The following is a 22,762-nucleotide window of genomic DNA, read 5'->3' on the forward strand; positions in this document are numbered from 1 at the left end:
CACATAAATAAATATGTACATAATATACAAAAAAAACGTGTATTTATTTACATATCAATCGTTTTTAGGCCTTCCAAAATTCAAAACGTGATCATTATAAAGAAGATAGCAAGCATTGATGTGGCGTAACAAAAGGGTGGCAAAACGGCAAAATGCCACGGGCCCCGAGCCGCAAGGGCCACTGGTCAAAGAAGGCTTCTTAAAAGTCAATAGAGGAAGAGCCCCATTCGATGGATTTGCCACGGGCCTCAAATGGTAGAGTTACGCCACTGATGTGAACAGAGACTTCGTGCCCCTAACTTTTACATTCATAACACTGAACTGCTTTGTCTACTTCAAAAGTTCCTCCAGATATGATGCTCTCTTAATTGCGATCATCTTAACTTGTTAATGTGGCCATTCATAACTACGCAAAAATTTGAAACAAAAACTTTACAATTATGTAGTAATATGCACTCAATAAATTAATAAATGGATCAGTCGATCGTTTAACATGACGCATGGATCACGACTGCCTGAATGTCGCAGGTGATAAGGTTTCTCCATATCATCCCCAAAAAAACACCTAATTTTTGGACACCTTCTATTTTTTTGTAGTTTTCACATCTTTAAATGTGAATCGCGATCAATGAAAATTAGATTTTCGCGGATTCGTCGCTACCGTCACAAAGGAATCGCTATCGTATTAGTTACATTCAATTGATTTCGCTATCGGAATTAGTTTACAGTTGGCAATTTAGGCTGTTTCATGAATAATTGTGAAAAGCCTATTAGAAACAAATCGAAAGTGTTCAAATAGTAAAAATTGAAAAATAAAACAAAGAACATTTATAAAAACACTTCTTTTATGCAAAATTCTTTTTTCGAACAGGTCTAATTAAAAAGGGCAATAAAAGTGCTATCAAAATCATACCTTGTCTGTAATTAATAACCTACTACTGTAACGTCTTATAATAAATTCATTTGCACACCTGAATCAGTTTTAAGTTCAAAAAATTTACTGAAAAAATAAATAACCAAATCATAAATTTTAAAGCAAAAGGCAAAATTTTAACCAAATATGATTAAATTCTAAGAGGTTAAAAAAATTGGGGGACAACTTGCTATAAAATGCCCCTTTTGCAAAGTCTAAAACCCAATTTTGCAGTATCCGAGAGTATTTTGATTCTGAGCTAAGATGTTCCGATATTTCGACAAATTCCAAAAATAAAAAAACTCGAAATTAAATTTATTATTGATTTATTTTAAATTTGAAGGTCTATCAAAATTTGATCGAAATGGAATCCAGTGATTATAGTTTCTATCACTCCCCAAAAACAATAAAAGCGGCGGGGAAATAAAATTACTCCAAATTTTTATTTTTATTTCCCCTCCAAATCCATAATTTTGAAAACGTGATTTCGACGTCAGCGTGTTTCTGATAACTAATATTCAAAAAAATTAAAAATATGAGTCTGCATTTGCGTGATTTGCACAAGGACAATTAGCCATAAGTTCTTTCAATTCAGTTTTTTCACACTTTGCTTGATCAATTTGAATTAAACAAAGAAAACTTTTTCCAAATGTGTCGCGCCGACATTCCCAATACTCAATAAAGTAGTAAAACAATAAAGGCTAGTAAAACGGCGTGTGCATTTATTTATTTCTAATTTTAAGTGATTCCTAACCATTTCTACACTATACGCAAGTTTCACTTAAAATATTTCAATTTTTATAACGCTTGAAAGTATGCCATTTGACAAAACCAAATGTGAAGGACAAAAATGAATTCAAAAACATTTAATTACCTAATTTTTTACGACGGGCAAATAATTGCTTATTATTTATCTAAGAAAGTGTAACTAAATAGTATTGCAAGATTTCATTTGTTGGGATGTAATTTAAGAAGTTATCAATTCCAGCACATGTCTAAAGGACACGTCAGAGAGAAATTTTTTGCATTCAACCTTCTCATTATCAAAAATGTTATTATAGTGGTTCATGTATGGTCTAAAATGTAATTAAATGTTCTTTGATTGCAATTATTTTGTCTTAAATAATTTTCCATTTTTTGGCGTCTCCCATCTAGCAACATTATCACTCAGCCAGTTTTTCTAATAGTACAAAAAAATGAAACAAATCCATTACACCAACTTAAAATAGAGGTATTCTGAAACGCTCGCACTTAATTTAATGGTAAATTCTTTGTCAAAATCTGAGACAAATTAAGAGAAATGATTAGTCATCTTAAAATGCTTGTACTTAAATCAAAAACAATAAATTACTAAACATTGTGCAAACAAAAATTATTTCAGATTGTGAGGAACAACTTACCATTAAAATTAAGTACGAGCGTTCTGGTACACCTGTATACAAAACCCCTTTCAACTTGAAATATTAGACAAGTATAGTTATACAAAAAAACATGGTTCGCATCAGTTCCATTTATTTATCCCACAAAATGGGATTTATTACAGAAAATACTTCATTTATTGTGCTCGTTTCACATTTCATGGAAAATACACAGTTAGCTCAATCAATCATCAACTCTAACAACCTCTGAATTATTTTTCCAATAAAACAATGTAAATCCTATAAAAGGCATTATATTTTATATCGCCGCAACCCATCTAAACCATATATCTTCTCAAACAGACCATAATTTTATCTTCTAACGTGAAATACTCGTAGCGTCCAAACGTGCTGATTGCTCAAAACTGGACAAGTCGGCTTTATCTTTTTTGCACACGTCGACCTAATTATTGTATTCTTGTTTATTTGTCATTTCCTTGTTCCATTAGTTCTGGTGGTGACTCATACGAGCTCAGTTATTAGAATTAGGTAGAAAAACTTTTTATCATTTTTAGTCAAAAAGTTCTCCTCAGTCAACTAAAAGTGGCGGACGGATCAAATTAAGCACCTGAGAGTCACGCCCTTTCAATTTCCTTTGACGCTGCGCTTTTACCTGTTGTGAACGAAGAATGCAGCAGCATGGACAGGTGGATGGCGTATAACTGATTCCACCGTCTGCACTTGAAGTTATTTCAGACAAAACAGTCAAACTTTGAATTTCCCGCCGCTACAAGTCCCGTTGCATTTATTTTACCTCGATGTGTTGAATTGAACTTTCTAAAGAGATACCTGTCATGATAGCTGCTGTCTCACATGGCCTACTCCATTCAGTTTTCTTCAGCGCGTTCGCCATAGCGCAGAGCGAGTATGGCCGACTAAAATATCGTCAAAATGAAGGAAAAAGGTTGATTTTTCCTTTTAATTTCCCCCCAAAAGTGTACAAAAGTCATCCAGTGAATTACCCTCCAGTGAAAATGTGATGTGAATGGACTTTAACACGGAGACTTCAACGATCGGTCAAAACACATCCCGATCAGGGAACCAGTTTTAAATCTCGTGAAATTATGTAGTGATTAAACAGTGCTGAAAATTATAAACAAATATGTTTTGGAATATTTATTGTGGTCTGATTTCTTTCACCTGGATTGTGTTAGAAGGTAAAAGAGAAAGCGCATCTTTTTTAATTTTGAATTAAACGCATCGCGTTCTTTGTGCTCTTTTTGAGTTTTTTCGGGATTAGGTACTTCGATAATAAGAAAGCGCGCATGTAAAGAAAAGTAAAAGAGAAAGTTCGAGTAATTGATTATTCAAATTAAACATCATTACTGAGTAAATTTAGGTGAGCGCAGTTGCAAAAAGAGAGGCCTTCAACCTTCAACGACAATAACGTGTTTCCTGCTCACACGTTTATTACTATTTGATAATGGTCATTACAGATATAGAGGTATGTTAGTGTGCCAGTGCCAAACAAAATTATGGCTCTGTTTTTGGTACCAAGTGCCAAACAATAATTCTTAATCTTACGTAACAATACCTGAGAATTCACACTTAAATCGCATTGTAAATAGGCAAAACGAATTAAGCAGGAAAACGTGCATCGAAGTTTGTTTCAATTCCGCAATTTAAAGGTCAAGATTAGAATTTTTGATTATTCATGATTTACGTCACGAAACTGAAAATTTGTTATTGTTCAAACAGAGTGGTCCAGTATTGTAAGAATTAATTGCAAACTCTGATCACAACAGAGCGGAATCTCCTGTAATTGTTTTCACCTTGTGATGGTCATATAAAACATGTTTATCTAATTTTTAAGAGGAAATCTCAAGAAGCGAATAATTTCAATTAGCTATGATTGCTTTTCATACACGCAAGGAAGTCGTACATTTCAATGATTTATTAACGCTACAGTTGGAATTCCTGTTTCACAGAGGAAAATAAAAGTTATTACTACAAAAATAATAATTTTATAATGTTTTTCGTGTCATGACGTTGTAATTCTTCGTAGGAGTTACAACAGTTAAAAAATTTGCATTTGTAATGGAGCACATAAATTTCCACCTGTGCTCTTGGTGCTTATTCTTCTAGATAAAACCGCAGAGTGAACTAAACTTTATAAAATGAAAAATGAACCCTTTTAATATTAGGTAAATAATTTAGTTCGTGTTTGAACTTGAGTTGAGTGAGCGTTGTTCGTTCTAAAAATACTTGCTAATTTAGGAGATTTATTTTTTTCCTTTTTTCGCTCACTGAAAGCAGGTGGTTTTATGCCGCATATAAAAGAACGATATCTAATTAGTTGGTTGCATAAAAAAGTTTTTCTTATATCCACAGAAATTTTAATTAACTGTATAAGAGAGTAAATTAATATGTGCCTGCAAGGAGTAGTTATTACCTTTATAAATATTTAATAAGAAAATTATTGTTCGAAAGTACCGGAATGAACCTGATTATAAATGCATGCATTTTGATCTGCATTAACGGCCAATCAATAAGTACCTACATAAAATTTAATGGATCTTTTCGGGAAATTTCTCAAGAAAAATTTGCATAAACTAACGAAACATGCTGCTGTAACTTGTGAATTGAACTTGCTATTTTAAAACTAACTATACGATTTATTTTGCTTGTTAGATAGTGAATTAAAGCTAATTTGTAATTATCCAAAGATCAGCAATTTTGAAGTCAACCAATTAGTGAAAATGACGGATTCTCGGTAATTTTAAATTACATATAACTCGAAATTTAGAGCCCGTGTCATCAACAAAAAAATTAAATGTCAGAGAAATTTAATGTTAACAGTTGGTAGGATTAGTTACAGATGAAGACGAATGTGTACCTGAAAAAATGAATAAAAGGAAAAATCACTTGTAATGAGAAAGTTTTTTTTTCTTTTGAGCAATTTGCTCGCTTCATATTTAATCAAATGTTATAATTACACTAATGGTCCAAAGTAACTGGTAGATCTTTTCGTAATTGTAGAACGGTTTAAATTCGAATCTTCACAATAAACTTACTCTCAAAAATTACAAATGATGGAAATTTCAAACTTTGGGAACAAAAGTAAGCCAATAAAATGAATTGAATAAAAAAATTTGAGACACTTCCGGTCATACCGGATATAGTAGTAAGTACAAGTAAACTATAATCAAAACCTATTTTCGACCAAAATTTTGGCAAAAAAATAATAAATTTATTTAGATTTATTTTAAAAAAAGAATACAATTAAATTGAACTAAAAAAGTGATTGTACATTGGAATCACCGAAAATTAACTGCCTACAAATCACACCCTGTATATTATTTTCCAGTTAAAGTAGTTAACTTATGAATAGATCATAGTTTACTTGTCTTAAATATGAAAATTTCTTTTTTTTGCTTACATATTTACAAAATTTGTAAATATTTTTTTTGTTATGCAAATTTATTCTTTTTAGAAAAATAAAGATATGCCTTTAATGGTAGAACAATTTAGATATGGCAGAGGATTTACAAAGTGATCCCTCCTCAATTTGGATGACGACCTTTTTCAATTTGGCTCTACCCTATGAAAAACAGTTCACAGGATTTTTTAAATGTTTGTTTTCAACCCAAAAATTTATAAATTTTTACAAAAAAATGTCTTTAATATTTTTAAATAACTATAATTTAAAAAAATAACTTATTGGGACTTTTTATTTTGAAAAGTTTTGTTTTGAAATGTACTTTTCAGAAAAAAATAAAACAAAATTTAAGATGACAAATTCAATAAATTTCGCCTTTTTTGAAAAAAATGGGTATTTTCTCAAAGTTCGCCATTTTTTATTTTTGATTTTATTTTCTTAACACAATTAATTCTGCGATTATTCCAGCATATTCGAGAGTGAGCTAATTTTGTTTCTATTTTTTTATTTAATTGAAAACAAGTTTTTACTTTTTATTTTTTTTTTACTAAATTGTTTACTTATAATACTGTATATCCTTTATTATTACATATTTTACTGCATGATGCTGTAGAAAGAGGTGCTACTTCCCATATCGATCGTAAAGAAATTTCTACAACTATTGAAAGTTGCATGCATTCCTCTAAGCTTATTTATGATTTATCACGCAAAAAATTCATAGTTCTCTATTGAATTTCACGGATCAATAAATGATTTGAGAATTTAATAATTATAATTTTAAATAAAAAAATTAGTATCTACATACAATTTTTCTCATACTGATGCAGTACTGTTGAAATAACTAAATTTAAAATGATGACACACCCTCGTTATTTAATAGTGGGTAATACGAATCAATTTAAAAGCTGAACTGCGCTGCAAAACAATTAGCCTTAGTTGAGTAACCACCGGATTAACTGTTCATAGAAATATACGCTACGTTTTAGCCTCAAATAATTCCGGCAAAAACCTCTAAAGCTTTCCAAAATATTTCAAATGTGCGCTGAACCATCAAAGAAGTGTTTAGTTCTTCCCTCGTGGCGGTTAAATAACAAGAGCTTTTTATGCTTTTAGTTTTCAGAACTTTAATAGTTGATGAATTATTCTCGAGAACAATAATTAATTCTTCTCATATCAAAAGTTCCATTTTTTCTTTTGTTCCATCCCTCATTTTACCTAGCATTTGAATCCGACATTCTAATTCCAGCCTCAATTAACGCAACGAATCCATGCACATTACAGTCAGAAACGTTGAATTGATGCTTCGTTTAACATTAAAGAGGGAGTATAATCTGGATTTTGTCCTTTGGGGGAGAGATCTGGTCATTTATGCGTCAAGTAATAGGCTAATTACTTTCGTAACTTTTACTGCGATTTGTCTAACTGTTCGCGCATTACGAATTGTTTGCTTAACGTTCTGTTATAATTTAACATGATTTTTCTTGTTTGGTTTAGTTTGGTGTGAATTTATACATAATCGACTTCACATTTCAGTATGTTTGTGTGACGCTCCGTTCGAATTTAAATAATGTCGAGTTATGGTACAGCCATGTTGGCTTTATGGTAATTTACCAATAGAATTTTCTGGTGTATGGAAAACCTGCATGCATTTAAACTACTCTTGTTAAATGAACAATTGCACCTTTTAGCAATAATTTAGTGTTAAACTTTCTGTACTTGTTACGTGATGATATAAAACGTTTTAGGTATTTTTTATCAGAAACCATTCCACGTGTAACATCAGTATAACGTCACGCTAGTAATATGAAGCACAAATAAATTAATAAACTGTAGAAAAAACTGCATACAAATTTTTCTTCCTCATCTCGTTATCCCAAACACGATCATGATATTAATTCCCTCGTCGATTCTCGCGTAATTTTAATTGGTACATGTCCAGCAAAGGTGAGAGAAATTATTCTCGAAGGTTTTATACATTTTAAATTTCAACCAACATCGATAAATTTCCTCAAAAAAGGACAAACTCTTAATTAACCTTCATCGAGTGATTATCCTTTGCTCGGTATCAATCAAGGGTAAAATCCCTAAATTTGCGGAAACATTCGACATTAATAATTAACCGGTCGAAATAAGATCTCCGAAAAAGCCAGTAAATCCCAATCGTGGGTTTTCCTTTCGGTTTCGCTTTTGCAACTTTAAAACCCCCGTGATTCAAGATTAAATATGATGAACACTTGTGAAATGTTCTTGGAAATTGCTTTCGTGCTAAAGTGGGTCACTGAGGCTAGAATTAAGTGTAATGTACACTGGAAGTAGAATGTCAAATTTAGTGTGGCTGAGATGAAAGTTGAAGTGCAAGTTTTCTGTTCTAGCGATTATAGATTTAGTAATGAACGAAGTTGGAGCACTTTGTGGGAGAATTAATTATAGTTCGGTTTACCAAGTATAATTGGGCAAATTACCGTTTTTAACTACAAAAGTTTGTTGTTTCAATGAAACACCAGTGAATGTAAACCAATCACGCGTTACGTTCATTGTTACCTGTTTTATTGACATTGATCTCTAAACTTTCTGCATTCAATAAATCCCAATTTTGTTAAATTGAAGTTGGAGCAAAATAATTTTATTTCGTAAATTCTACGGTTCAAAACATCAAAATCCACACTCGATCCGGAGTTAATATGCACACACAAATCATGTATGTAAATCTCATCTTTCAATTCTGGCACGAATTCCCTCCGCGATTTTCCGAAAATGAAATGCAAATGAGGATTTCTGTTAATTGCGATTGTCATTCCCTGCTAATTTATCTTCAGGGTAATTAAACATGAACAAGCGCTTCGATAAATCAAAACTAAAGTTAATTTTCTATCAATCTTGAACCGGTACTAAAAAAATTAAAGCCGCGAAGAATGCGGGAACGAGGCCAGTGAACCACAAGGCTTTTTAAAATTCTTTGACTATTTGCAGTAAAAAATTTGATCGGAATAGAGATGATCTCACCCAGTAAATACCATGTTTTTGTTTAATAATATAATAATAATAAATGTTATAGTGTGTAAAATTGCGTAGGTTTTGCTTGAAACGTTTCGCTAGTGTTGAACATACTAATAAAGGGCTTAATGCGCTGATATTCGATTTTGTGTGCCAAAGTGATTATGAACATGTTGACTTGTTAGATTAGCTACGAACTTCATTATTGAGGCTCGATGTCGCTGTTTTCAATGGATTCAGGGTTGCTAAGTGAGAATGCGGAGGCTCGAAGATCGAAGATTTTATATGAAGTTGTGTTTACACCCAACTTTTTAACAGCTACCATAGTAACAAGATCTTTCGTTGTGCTTTTTACGTAAATGACCTCAAATGAAAGAACAGTCTTTTGTAATGGCGACCGGAAAGTCACCATTGTTGGTAAACGATGCAACGCCTTTTCCTTTCTGTACTTGATGTTATGTATTTTCTTTGGACAGCGTGTTTTCATTTCACATCCTGCATTGCTTCACAATAACTTTCTTTTGCAAATTCGCAAAAATTTTTGAAATTTCAATTGTAAGAATAACTCCTGGAAATTGAACCTTCTATTATTAAAATTCGTATTTTTGTTAGTTTTTAAGTTATGGCAATGAAATTTTGAGAGGAGATTACTATCTTTAAAATGTTTATTTACTGTGTCAAAGTACAAAATTGTAGAACAAAAAACACAGATTTTAGAAAATTTTATTTTATGACGAACCAAAAACTTTCAACTTTGTAATATTAAAATTCGTATTTTTGTTAGTTTTTAAGTTATGGCAATGAAATTTGGGGAGGTTACTATCTATACAGTGTTCATTAGATGTGCCAAAGTACAAAATTTTAGAACAAAAAATATAAATTTTAGAAAATTTCTTTTTTGAACGAACCAAAAACTTCCAACTTTTTCAATTCAGAATATCATCTATCAAACTGGGAAAATTAAATTAAGCCAAATTTAAGCTCATTTTCATACAAATTCGTGTCTTTGATTCGTTGAAATTCAAGAGATAAATTTCACATCTTACTTGGTGTGAACTCAGGTGAATAAAACAGTCCTTAAAATAAAAATGAGTAAAGTGGTTGGGTTCGAGTAAAATCCTCTTCACCTACATTGTTTGGTGAGTTTCGCTTCGTAATGCGACAATATTGTCTTCGTCCTACGTGTTTGGAACTTTAAGACAATCATTTCATATTGCATTCTCCAAAAGATCGTGTTAAATGTGATATGAGGAAGTTTGGGGAACTAAGTTGAAAACTCCGTCTTCGGTTTTAACTTCCCTTTCGAAATGAAAAGATAAACATGAAAAACGACGTTGTTTTTCCATATCAAAGTGTCAGTTGCATGGCCACGCCGTATAATTTAAGCGATATTCAGTCGGACTCGAACCGAGAAATGATTAAAACCATTCATCTGGTAAAAAGCTCGAAATTAATCTCGAAAGCAGGTGTTACTCGTATTTCTTAATTTTTAATCACAGTATTCGTGCACGGATAAATCTGGAATTCGGGCTTATTGGCTCCAAATGAATCGTCTTTTATTTATAACAATTACTCCATTTCTCGCTTTAATAGTTTGCGCCAGCGTAATTAAAAATGAAACGCCCTTTTCAGCCGTTTTCCTCAGCTTCCAATTATTTCGCTAACGCCGTGACTGTGACAAGACAATTTAAAATTATGCGAAACTCGAAGGGTAATAAAACGACTTCCTTTTATTAGGATAACGATCTTTCTGTCAATTCACTGAGACGCGGTTTCCAAGGCCCAGTTTCCTATAAACATCCGTTTCCATTCCTTTTCTTTACAAATTTCTCTTTTCGTCGGCGCGATCTTCACCGTCACGAATTGCCACCGTCACTTAACGAACTTTTAGAATTGCGGCTTTATTACGAATTCACAGCAGGATATTGGAAGTGATGCAAGAATTTAACAAGTGACGAAATCTTACTTTTATTTCTTCATTTCAGATATTTTATTTAAACGAGGATTTTAGATGTTTAGAAATTAATTATAGGCATGCGGTACATTCCTTTTTAGTTGGATACTCGTGGGCAAATCCGGGAGAAGGATATTTTGACGTCACAGTTATTTCCATATAGAATACCAATCTGAACACGGAACATCAACTTTCACTTATTAGCTCTTTGGCTCTGCTATAGCGTGCTCATTTTTTGAAATGAATAAAATACTCCACATTGCACTAGTAATTGTGACTTTATGTGCATACCGGAACCGAGCTGGAGAATACTTTCAATAGCACAATGCTTTTTATATTTCACCGTTAATGGCAGTTTTGACGTCACTAACAAATCCAGGAATTTCAAACTTTCCCTGAAATAAATAGATTTTATTTTTATAACCTTAACGATTTTCTGCCATTATATTCCACAGCTTGTTGTCTTCAGACTTGTTAAGGTCCCTCGCGGAAAAGTTTCTTTAATCTAAACTGAAACTACAACATGAAGAGTTTTAACGTCCTTGAGCACTTTGTTAAACAGCTTAAAACTCGGTAACAGTTTTAACGAATGTCAAACCTGAACTCGTTGAAGTAATTTTGTACGTTTCTAAAATGGAAAAATTGCTGGCATGTTACGTTGGCAATAACTCCGACACGTTTCTTTGTGTTCCCCCACAGTGTCCATTAACTGTAGTAAAGTACAAAATTTTAAAACAAAAAATACAGATTTTAGAAAATTTCATTTTAGTACGAACCAAAAACTTTCCACATTTTATTATTAAAATTCGTATTTTTGTTGGTTTTTAAGTTATGGCAATGAAATTTTGAGAGGTTACTATCGCTAAAGTGTTCATTAACTGTACCAGAGTACAAAATTTTAAAACAAAAAATACAAATTTTAGAAAATTTCATTTTAGGACGAACCAAAAACTTTCAACTTTTTATTATTAAAATTCGTATTTTTGTTAGAATTTAAGTTATAGCAATGAAATTTTGGGAGGTTACATCTCCAAGGTCTTCATTAACTGTGTCAAAGTACAAAATTTTGGAACAAAAAATACAGATTTTAGAAAATTTCATTTTAGGACAAACCAAAAACTTTCAACTTTGTCATATTAAAATTCTTATTTTTGTTAGTTTTTAAGTTATTCCAATGAAATTTTGCAAGGTTACTATCTTTAGAATGTTCATTAGCTGTGCCAAAGTACAAAATTGTAGAACAAAAAATACAGATTTTACAAAATTTCATTTTAGGACGAACCAAAAACTTTCAACTTTTAATTATTAAAATTCGTATATTTGTTAGTTTTTAAGTTATTGCAATGAAATTTTGCAAGGTTACTATCTTTAGAATGTTCATTAACTGTGTCAAAGTACAAAATTTTGGAACAAAAAATACAGATTTTAGAAAATTTCATTTTAGGAACAACCAAAAACTTTCAACTTTGTCATATTAAAATTCTTATTTTTGTTAGTTTTTAAGTTGTTGCAATGAAATTTTGCAAGGTTACTATCTTTAGAATGTTCATTAGCTGTGCCAAAGTACAAAATTGTAGAACAAAAAATACAGATTTTAGAAAATTTCATTTTAGGACAAACCAAAAACTTTCAACTTTGTCATATTAAAATTCTTATTTTTGTTAGCTTTTAAGTTATTGCAATGAATTTTTGCAAGGTTGCTATCTTTAGAATGTTCATTAGCTGTGCCAAAGTACAAAATTGTAGAACAAAAAATACAGATTTTACAAAATTTCATTTTAGGACGAACCAAAAACTTTCAACTTTTAATTATTAAAATTCGTATATTTGTTAGTTTTTAAGTTAGGGCACTAAAATTTTGAAAGGTTTTGAAAAATTGCTGTCATGCTACACGAAAAGAACACACGCTAGCAATAACTCCGACACGTTTCTTTGTGTTCCCCCATAGACTAATAAAACGAGATGGTAACAGAATAAAACTGCAGACATAACCAGCGAAATGTTAAAAATTGGGGGTGTTGGAGCGAGCAATCGAACCTCTTAATAGTCGAAAATTCTCTTGGAGGCCATTAAGTGAATAATTTTTTTCGGGAGGTTTATTAAATATATTTCTCATCGTCTTTTTTTTTCAGTACAATGTCAATTAAGCGACAACACTCCACCTACGATGTGGTTGGAACGCAACTGGCAAATTCCAGAATCGGAACCGGTGGGAAGTAAAATTATCACAGCTCACGGCAGCGACAATGAAGGAAGTCAAGTTATTTACGGTCTCGAACCTTTGCAATCTTTAGGGAACGAAAAACCGACTGAGAAACTCCCGTTTCGAATAGATCCAAGCACAGGAATCGTCTATCTCAACGAGTCTCTCCAAGGAAGGGTAAATAATATGTTAATCTTGAGATAAACTCTAGCACCTTTCCCCAGGCTGGACAAAACATTCGCTTGTACGTCACCGCGTCTGACGGCGAACTCGAGGCAAAGTTCGAAGTCTTCGTCAACATATTAAACGCATCAACCCCATTTTCAACACCGTTAAACAAGAAAAATGGACTTGCCCCCCCGGGATTCCTCTCACTTCCGAATTTTAACCAAAGACCCCCAGCAGTGCCGAGAAATCCGCCGGCATCGATTGCTAATAATCCACCCCCGGGGCCGCGACAGCCCCATTTCCAACAAAAACCCAAACCTAACACTTCCACACATTTGAGGCCTGTCAAAGTAGAACCTGAAGTGAAAAACGAGATTGATGAGAAGAAGGAAACTACGGTTAGAGTAAACACTACTGAAAGTAGTTCGACAACGAGTTACGAAGACAACAAGTTGTTTGATCAGGCTGTTAAATCTCCCCCAGATATCACCGTTACAGTGGTGCCAATCATTTCCGTTTGCGTCGTGTTTTTGATGGTTGGCGTCATCGCCGTCGTTTTCCGGAAAAAGATACATTTGGGAAAACCGAAAAGCTCCAAAGATGATATCGTAAGTTCAACTCCCAAATTTACTACTTAATTCACATCTTTTTTAACAGAGAAAACCGTCTTCTGGAGGAATCGTTCTGCATGAAGACCCCGGCATTGGGATGAACCAATGGAGAGGACCAATGGCTTTCAACAATCGTTACGAGCTGTGGGAAAGAGAAGTTAATCGTTCTCAGGTATTATATGCAAATTTCAAGAATTCGAATTAAATTTTGTAAAATTAATGCTAATTTGAACTTACATTAATTTACATTTCTTGAGATAATAATTTTGTGCGACGTTAAGTTAGAGTTGTATAAATACTTTAGAAGTTATTGAGTGACAATTTTCAGGCAAGTCAGCAAATATCTGCACCAATTAAGGACGCTGACAGGTGGGAGTTCCCTCGTCACAGATTGAAGTTTTTCAACATTTTGGGAGAAGGCGCCTTCGGCCAAGTTTGGAAGTGCGAAGCGATAGATATCGATGGTAAACTACCCCTAAAGTTGGAAGTAAATAGTTTTCCAACAATCCTCCCTGGTATTTACTTGTGTAATTAACGGCTGCTGGCAATTAAACGCGGGACTAGAAAATGGGAACCGAAATTTTTTTCATTAATTCGCAATTAAAAACAGACACTCGGCAGAGTTTTTTTTTGATGCAGCGTCAATTATATCTTCTAATTGCTTGGTAATTTACCCCTTTGCTTTCTAAAATTATTAAAACAAAGCCGTGAAGTTATTGAGGCACCTCGAGTTAAATCACAGAGCAACTAATTACATACAAAGCAAAAAGTTATCTGTCGCTCTTATTATTCCAGGGAAAGAAGGAGTTTCCGTTGTGGCAGTGAAAACGCTTAAAGAAAACGCCAACGAGAAAGAAAAATCTGATTTACTTTCGGAACTGCAAGTGATGAAAATGCTCGAGCCTCACCCCAATGTGGTGCGTTTGTTCGGATGTTGTACCGACAAAGAGCCGATATTTTTGATAATGGAATACATCAGTAAAGGTAAACTGCAGAGTTACTTAAGAAATTCAAGAGCAGAAAGATATTACAACAACATGCATGGTCAAAGTAAATCCCTCACATCAAGAGATCTCACATCCTTTGTGTATCAGGTCGCTAAGGGAATGGAATTTTTGTCCGCTAATGGGGTAGGTACAACGCCTTAATTTATGTTCGCTGTTTAACCAATGAAATTTGATATTTTCTACTTTTCTAACAATAAATCGAATTAATGAGACGCTGGAGGACTCCAACGCACAAACTTTTTAAAACATTGCTGAATAAACTTCGGAACAGCATAAGCCTCTTAACGCATTTCCCTTTCAGACTTTCACTGAAGTTCTGTTTTCTATCGCAGTTACGTAAAATAGTTGCAAAAATCAATGTTTTTGTTAAGCTAATAGTTAAGCGTATTATGAAAATGTTTCATTCAGATTCAAGTCAAGCTGATTTCTTTGCTTAAAAGAATGAAGTAATACAAGTAGACATAAACTAGGAAATGTTTTATGAATGCTATGATTTTATCTGTCGGACAAAACCACATCTGCATGTACTTTCTTTTTATGTTGCTGTAAACAAGATGTGAAACAGTGGGAAAACTCATTATTCATAATTTCAAAACTGAGATGTGCTACCGCAACAAGTGTTGCGAGATTTTTTTGCTGCGTTGCGAAAATTGACACGCATCTGACACGCACATTTGAGGCAAATTCGATTGTTAGCTGTTATCAAAAAAAACTGAATTTGCAGTAATTTTCAGTCGAAATTTAGTTCACTTCAATAACTAATGTATTTTTAATTTGTTTTTGTGAAATGCGATGGAATTGTCTTGTAGTTATCTGTTCAACACAAGCAACGAAAAATTTGTACGGGAGCTGTGAAAAGACGAATTACCTCCTGGTTCTGAATGCGAGGCCCGTTTTGCTCCATCAGGTCAGGACTCGGAGATATTTTTAAAACAGTTTTTTTTGGGCGCTGCTTTCACTTTAGTATTTTTCAGTTTTGCTTAATAAACTTGCAACATCATGAAACTTTATAATTTGTAATCCATCATTGAGAAGGTGCTTAAATAAATTTCCCAACGAACTATAGTTGACGGCAGAGTCAGTTTTTGCCCAGATATTTGAGAAAAACTAATAAAAATTTAGAAAAATTAACGATTTTTATATTTTTTTTGCATAGAACGCCTAATATATTGACTCTTTGATTTTTTAGTGTTCTAAGTCATTTGAAAAGTTAAGATTTCTGCTTTCTAACGCGGTGTTAAACACGTTATTTTCTCTTGTCATTCAGAAGTTAAATGACAAAAAATATGCAGTAAATAAAACTTGGATTTTGGAAACACTGTAATTTAATTTTAATCTGAATGCTCTCAGGGTCATAAAAATGTAGTTTTGCAAAAATCTCAGTTTTTACGTTATTTTAAAGGCCAAAAAAAGAAGAATGTAAATTAAAAAATTGTCGGCAACTGTTACAAACTTGATGCAGTTTTATATATTTTCAACAAATTTGAGTACGTTTTCGTATCAACATAGATTTTTCTCGACTCCAAGTTTTCTAAAAAGCTCCATTATAAAAAGTTAAGATTTTACATACGCTTACAATTGGCCAAGTTCTAAGATCTGAAGCAAAAACGTGGTTTTTATCACCGATAATTATTATTAATTAGACGTCGCGACGCCTAAAAACTGCGATTTTTGTATTTTCACTAAAGCATTAGCTAATTAAAATTTTTAACATAACACAGTAGGGCAGGTATTAAAAAAAGGAACTAAATTATTTTTCACTGGAATACCGATCATGTTGTCTTTATTTCGGAAAAGCAAGAATAAATAAAAATAACAAAGTGTATTTTTTTTATAAACTTGTTGCTTCAGTTTTTTTAATTTTAAGTAAATTTTGAGACGTTTTCGTATCAATATAGTCTTTTCGACCCATAAGTTTTCTAAAATGCTAAATTTTAAAAATTGGCATACTTTTACAACTGACCAAGCTATAAGATCTTCCGCGAAAATATGATTTTTATCACCGATAATATGGCGTCACGACGCCGAAAATTGTAATTTTCAGCGATTTTTGTATTTTCAAATTCAAGTTTTTTAACAAAACACAGTGGGACAAATATTAAAAAGGAGGAACCAAATTATGTTTCACTGGAATATCGATCGTGTTGTCTTTATTTCGAAAAAGAAAAAATAAATAAAGATAACAAAGTGTAAATTTTATTTCCAAAATATTATAAAGGTCAAAATGTAAAAGTTTCGTCATCAAAATCGTCGAATTCAGAACTTAAATTACTGCTTTCCAGAGTCTGGGATATACTTTCTAGAGGAATGTTTTTCTATAGAGGGAGCAGCTTCTAGTCTAATCTTTTTGTTAGTTCAGTTGAAAATCTCTATACATTTTTTCTAACAATTTTTATATCTATTTTAGAGTCTTCACTAAATGTCGAGATAATCCGATGACAAATCCTGAAACTAATATAGCAGTAGAAAGTACTCATCTTCAGGTTTATTAGGCATTAGAACAATTTTTCAGAATAGATTCATTTTTCAAAATATACACTAAAAATAAAAATATACACACTAAAACACACTTTCGAGCCGTCAGATCAATACGAGTTTAATAAGAAGCACTATCACGCTCACGTTCGACAGCAAAGTGAGAAAAAACAAATAGGTCTACCCCTTAAACAGTCCTTAGGCGTAAAAAAACTCAAGGTTTGAGACACTTTTAGGCTATTTTTAGAAATTTATAAAAACGATATTTTGCTCGTTTTTTACCGATTCTGGTTCACTGTGCATAACTGTAAAATAACGACCACCGTTTTTATTGATCAACCAAAGATGCAAATTTGGGAATTTGTACGTTTGAAATTAAAGACGATTTTGAGGGCGATTAAATATTATATTTAGACTGAATTCTTAGCAATAAAACCCTGTGAAAAACAATGGTGAAAACCACATCTTTCTCGTAGTTTCGGAGATTTGGAGCATCGAAAATTCCGGAAAGAAAATCCACCGAAATGGATTTACATTCAAATTTAAACAACTGAATTTTCGAATTCAAGATATGTAAGACCGGATAATTTGCAACAAAAACGCGAGCAAATGATGATGAAAATCTCATTTTACTATCTGACGTAAAACGTTGAAAAGTCCGGTTAATTTTCAAATTTACAAAACTGATTTGCGTATAACGAAACCAGAGCTATTAAAAAATTAATAAATACTCAGAATAATAATATTTTGTTGAAACGTCAAGCCCAATTTCTGTAGACAACTTTCAATTTTAATTTCCCTGGCGGCGACTATTAAAAATCAATCTCACTGTTGAGAAATTAAATTTAGCGATCGCATACTTAATTTCGAATCAAAACTGCCCGTGCGAAAATAAATTAAATTTTAGTGGGTAAATTAAATATATTCACCCTTGATGTAAATAAGCTGTTCCTTACAATTTGACGTCCGACTAACCTCGCTAAATTGGCTTTTTGGTAAACATATATCGATTGACATTTAATTTTAAGTTGCGAGAATAATAGAGTCAGGTCAGCTATCAACAGCGTTATCATGCAACCATTAAAAGTTCGGATAATTGGACCTAAAAATAGAAAAAACAACAAACTCCCACTTATTATAGTTAATAAATATTCCAATTTCTCCCCCAGATCATCCACCGAGACTTAGCCGCCCGCAACATTCTGATCACAGAGGAGCACACTTGTAAAGTGGCCGATTTTGGGTTCGCCCGAGACGTTATAGTCTCTCATGTATATGAACGAAAAAGCGAGGGAAGACTCCCAATTCGCTGGATGGCACCTGAATCGCTTTATGACAACATATTTTCGGTGAAATCCGACGTGTGGAGTTTCGGGGTTCTTATATGGGAAGTCGTCACGTTAGGAAGCACCCCTTATCCTGGACTATCAGCGGCAGAAGTCATGAAGAAGGTAAGAAAAAAAACTTTAATGTAGGCGTCGTAAAACTGTTTTTATTTTGAGTTCGTGTTTCTCATATTACCGGAGACTGAAGATATTGAAATTTGTCAATTTAGCGCATTTACAGCGTTCTTTACACAAAACGACGTCGTTTGAGTAATTCAATCTTGTACTCTGTCTCATTGGTTCTGTTGTGTCTTGAAACGAGTCTTTTAAGAAATTGATTTCGAGGGTTGTATTGACACTATTTTTCTTTGTCACGTTACGAAATAATGATAAAAGAGGGAGTTACTTGTGTTGTCACTAAAAAATTGTAGAAATTCATCTTAATGACGTTCAAAAATACAATTCTTTGAAGCACAATATTTAATCTAGAAATATTATCTTCTCGCCTAATACATCAACATTCCATTGGTGAGATAGAAAACGACAGGCTTCTTTGTACTTCGAGATGAAAGCTTTGCATACATAGAGGTTCATTCAACATTTCCAGGAACTTTAATATCATCAAAACCAAAAAACTTTACAATTCCTGAAGTTGCGCAAAAATCCGATACTTTTCCGGAAACCAATTAAACTAAATGATTTTCCAACTCCGAAGTTTCTTTAAGTTCTAAATTACTCCGTCTCCTGCAATTATTTCAGCGTTGTCCAACGTAGAAAGAAAATCCAAAAGGATTTATAGACAGCAATCAGTTGCCTTGTTTCAATGAAATTATTAAATTAGGACTAGTCTTGCGTGGAAGTTTATGCCTGTCTGCGAAACAACATGAAAGTCCAATCTACGCTTTGGTTTCAACAACGGTTTCATTTGTGAACAGAACAACAATTCCAGTCCACTTAATTCATCTGGAAGCATCTTGTGACGGAAGACTGAATCAATACGAATTACTCCAAAAAGCGAATTAAAGTAAAATTAATGGGAAACAAAGAATCATTAGTGGTTGCTTTCTGTATAATTTCGACGCTGTGAACTATTTTTATTTTGAGTAGTCCTGGAAACTATAAAGGAGTCGATTATATGGAAAATTGGGGATCTTGCCAACCGTGAGCGTTTTGTGATGAGATACTGAATAGCTGAAAAAATCTCTAATGGAAATTTCTTTCAATAAATTGTTAAGAAGTTTTCAGCTTCTCTATTTTTTGCCGTGTGCATCGGTATTTCCGCAGACAGCACATTTGAAATGTTGTAATGGTAATACAGCACCAAACTAACAATCAAATTCAAATTTATTACAGTATCGTAACGAAATTCAATATTTGTGGATGCGAACTTCGCGTGCTTAAACAGCAGTAAAATTTTAATGAGAATGGAACTGTAATGAAGAATTGTTACATTAACACAAATTAAATTTGTACAGCTGTTGGAAAACGTGGAAACAGATTTTTCCCGAGCCAGACAATTTTATTGTTACAGCGTTAAAACCTTCGGAGTTACAAATTTTTATTTTAAAAAATTTATTGTCATTGCTTTAAAACACCCAGAGTTATTCATTTTTATTTTGAAAAATTGTAAATTTTTAGTTCATCTGCGAAATAAAAAAATTCTAAAAACTGTGTCTTTTGCTCTACAACTTTGTCTTTTCCTTCATAACATTCAAATTTTGGGGTGTTAATAAGCAAGACCAAACTAGAAAACTCCGTTAATTTTATTGTTTTTGCTTAAAAACCCTTAGAGTTACAAATTTTTCTTTTAAGAAATTAGAAATTTTTAGTTCATCTGCGAAATAAAAAAAAAATCTAAAAACTGTGTCTTTTGCTCTACAACATTCAAATTTGAGAGTGTTAATAAGCAAGACTAAACTAGTAAACTCCCTAAATTTTATTATCATTGCTTGAAAACTTCCACAGTTACACATTTTTATTTAAGAAAATTGGAATTTTTTAGTTTATCTGCAAAATGAAAAATGCTAAAAACTTTGTCTTTTGCTCTATAACATTCAAATTTTGGGGTAGTAATAAGCAAGACGAAACTAAAAAACTCCGTTAATTTTATTGTTTTTGCTTAAAAACCCTTAGAGTTACAAATTTTTCTTTTAAGAAATTGGAAATTTTTAGACCATCTGCAAAGTAAAAAATTCTAAAAATTGTGTCATTTGCTCTACAACATTCTAATTTGGGGGTGTTAATAAGCAAAACTAAACAAGTAAAATCCCTAATTTTTATTGTCATTGCTTAAAAACTCCCAGAATTACAAATTTTTATTTTGAAAAATTGAAAATTTTTAGTTCATCGGCGCTGTAAAAAATTCTAAAAATTGTGTCTTTTGCTCTACAACATTCTAATTTCGGGGTGTTAATAATCAAGACCAAACTAGTAAACTCCCTGAATTTTATTGTCATTGCATGAAAACTTCCAGATTTACAAATTTGTATTTTGAAAAATTGTAAATTTTTAGTTTATCTGTGAAATAAAAAATTCTAAAAACTGTGTCTTTTGCTTTACAACATTTTAATTTGAAGGTGTTAATAATCAAGACCAAACTAGTAAACTCCCCAAATTTTATTATTATTCCTTAAAAACTCCCAGAGTTACACATTTTTATTTTGAAAAATTGGAAATTTTTAGTTCATCTGCAAAATAAAAAATTCTAAAAACTATGTCTTTTGCTCTACAACATTCGTATTTGCGAGAGTTAATAAGCAGATTTAAACTTTTATTATAATCTAAAACAATTTTCCTAAACATCCCACGCCGTGAACTTTGACCCAAACGGAATGCCATTTCAGAAAAAAAATCTCCTTGAACGAGAGATACTTCGCAAACTTTCTTTCTAAGTATTTCTAAGTATTTAAGTCAATTTCGCCCCCAATTTGTACCCCCAGCCTTCAATCCAACTCCAATTATACTAATGTGGTTATTTTCCAGGTCCGTGATGGCTATCGTTTGGACAAACCTGAACACTGCCGCCGTGAATTGTACAATATAATGTACTACTGTTGGGATAAAGACCCGAAACAGCGCCCATCATTTACCGAATGTGTTCAGCTCCTCGAAAAGCTTCTAATGACGGAAACTGACTACATTGAATTAGAACGCTTTCCCGATCACTCCTACTACAACATGATGAGTTTAAGTGGAGAAAAATTGTAATGGAAGCACTCCAAGAAAATTGGCAAATGTTTCGCCATCTGTTGTTAGCTGCAACTTTATGTAAGACATAAGCTCACTCCCAGTGGTTGTTACAAAGAAATAACCAAAGTTTTATGATATTTGTTAGTGTGAATTATCACGGACTTTTCCGGTTAACTTATGAAATATGTTGCATCTTATATTGGACATTCACGTGAAAACTTTATTTAATTTAAGTTATTTATAAACTTAGAGTTAGAATGAAGACTGTAAGTTAATTAACTACATTTGTTGCGTGTCGTTCAAATTTATTAGTCATAAAGAGCGGTAACAAGAATTATAACTTGTTTTGTAAATCTTTAGCTAGGTCGATACGTACCTGTAACTATATTTACTTCGTAGGTTTTATTAATATTTTTATATTGTTGTAAAATTGGATTTATTTTGATTACAGAGTGCAATAAATAAATACAAACGATTGCGGTAGATTTATTTCAAAAATTTATCTAGCGGAGCAGCTTTGTGTCTTCTGAGAAATTGATTTCGCTCAAGAGGATCCAGTGAAGTTTGAGATTGCCCTCAATAATTTATCATTCGCTTGATTACACTACAGTAGTAAAATAAATTAATTTCGTTTTTTTACGACCGTAATTTGAAGCCTTCTAATTTCATTTACAAGCACAATGAGAATTTCGTTCATTTAAGACAAGAAATTACCTCGAGTTAATTCCTTTATCGAGCTGTTAATTGCGTGGAAGTTGGTTGATTTTACAAAAAAACTGAAATACACAAAACCAATCTTTTAGGCGATTGAAACCATGTACAGATTCCGCATATACTATTCCTTCAATATTCGAGTTCATTACATTACAATGTCGTGGAAAATCTGAACCGTGGAAAGCTAACAAAAATGCGCACTTTCTAAGAAACTCCAATCAAAATGTGAAAACTAAAAATTGTATTGGTCTATTTTGCTATTCAATGAGCTTCAATTTTGCAAATGTTTACACAAAAAATAGTTCAATGAGCTATTTTTCTTTCAAACCTTTCCCAAATTAACACTGCGTTGGAGCCATATGACTAATTATTACAGAACACAATAATCAGATTATTGAACTTCGATTTATCA

At 32.5% G+C, this 22,762-nt stretch overlaps 1 protein-coding gene across 1 annotated transcript; it reads left to right on the top strand.

Moving 5' to 3' along the window:
* The first annotated feature begins 2,925 nt into the window (after positions 1 to 2,925).
* Positions 2,926 to 22,112, top strand: Cad96Ca (tyrosine kinase receptor Cad96Ca). Its single transcript, XM_088038804.1, has 8 exons — positions 2,926 to 3,488; positions 12,791 to 13,038; positions 13,086 to 13,637; positions 13,687 to 13,812; positions 13,969 to 14,104; positions 14,436 to 14,770; positions 18,292 to 18,573; positions 21,430 to 22,112. The coding sequence occupies exons 1-8, from the start codon at positions 3,434 to 3,436 to the stop codon at positions 21,652 to 21,654; spliced, it is 1,959 nt and encodes a 652-aa protein (XP_087894930.1). The 5' UTR covers positions 2,926 to 3,433; the 3' UTR covers positions 21,655 to 22,112.
* Positions 22,113 to 22,762: the final 650 nt, after the last annotated feature.

This window comes from Gnatocerus cornutus, chromosome 6 (assembly GCF_029298725.1).
Source record: "Gnatocerus cornutus isolate USDA-ARS CGAHR chromosome 6, icGnaCorn1.1, whole genome shotgun sequence".
Taxonomy (NCBI): Eukaryota; Metazoa; Arthropoda; class Insecta; order Coleoptera; family Tenebrionidae; genus Gnatocerus; species Gnatocerus cornutus.

Excerpts from the sequence above, each read along its gene's own strand:
- Cad96Ca (XM_088038804.1), top strand. The coding sequence starts at position 3,434 with ATGTTTTGGAATATTTATTGTGGTCTGATTTCTTTCACCTGGATTGTG. Across the intron at positions 3,489-12,790 it reads CACCTGGATTGTGTTAGAAG|TACAATGTCAATTAAGCGAC; the intron begins GTAAAAGAGAAA and ends TTTTTTTTTCAG. Across the intron at positions 13,039-13,085 it reads ACGAGTCTCTCCAAGGAAGG|GCTGGACAAAACATTCGCTT; the intron begins GTAAATAATATG and ends ACCTTTCCCCAG.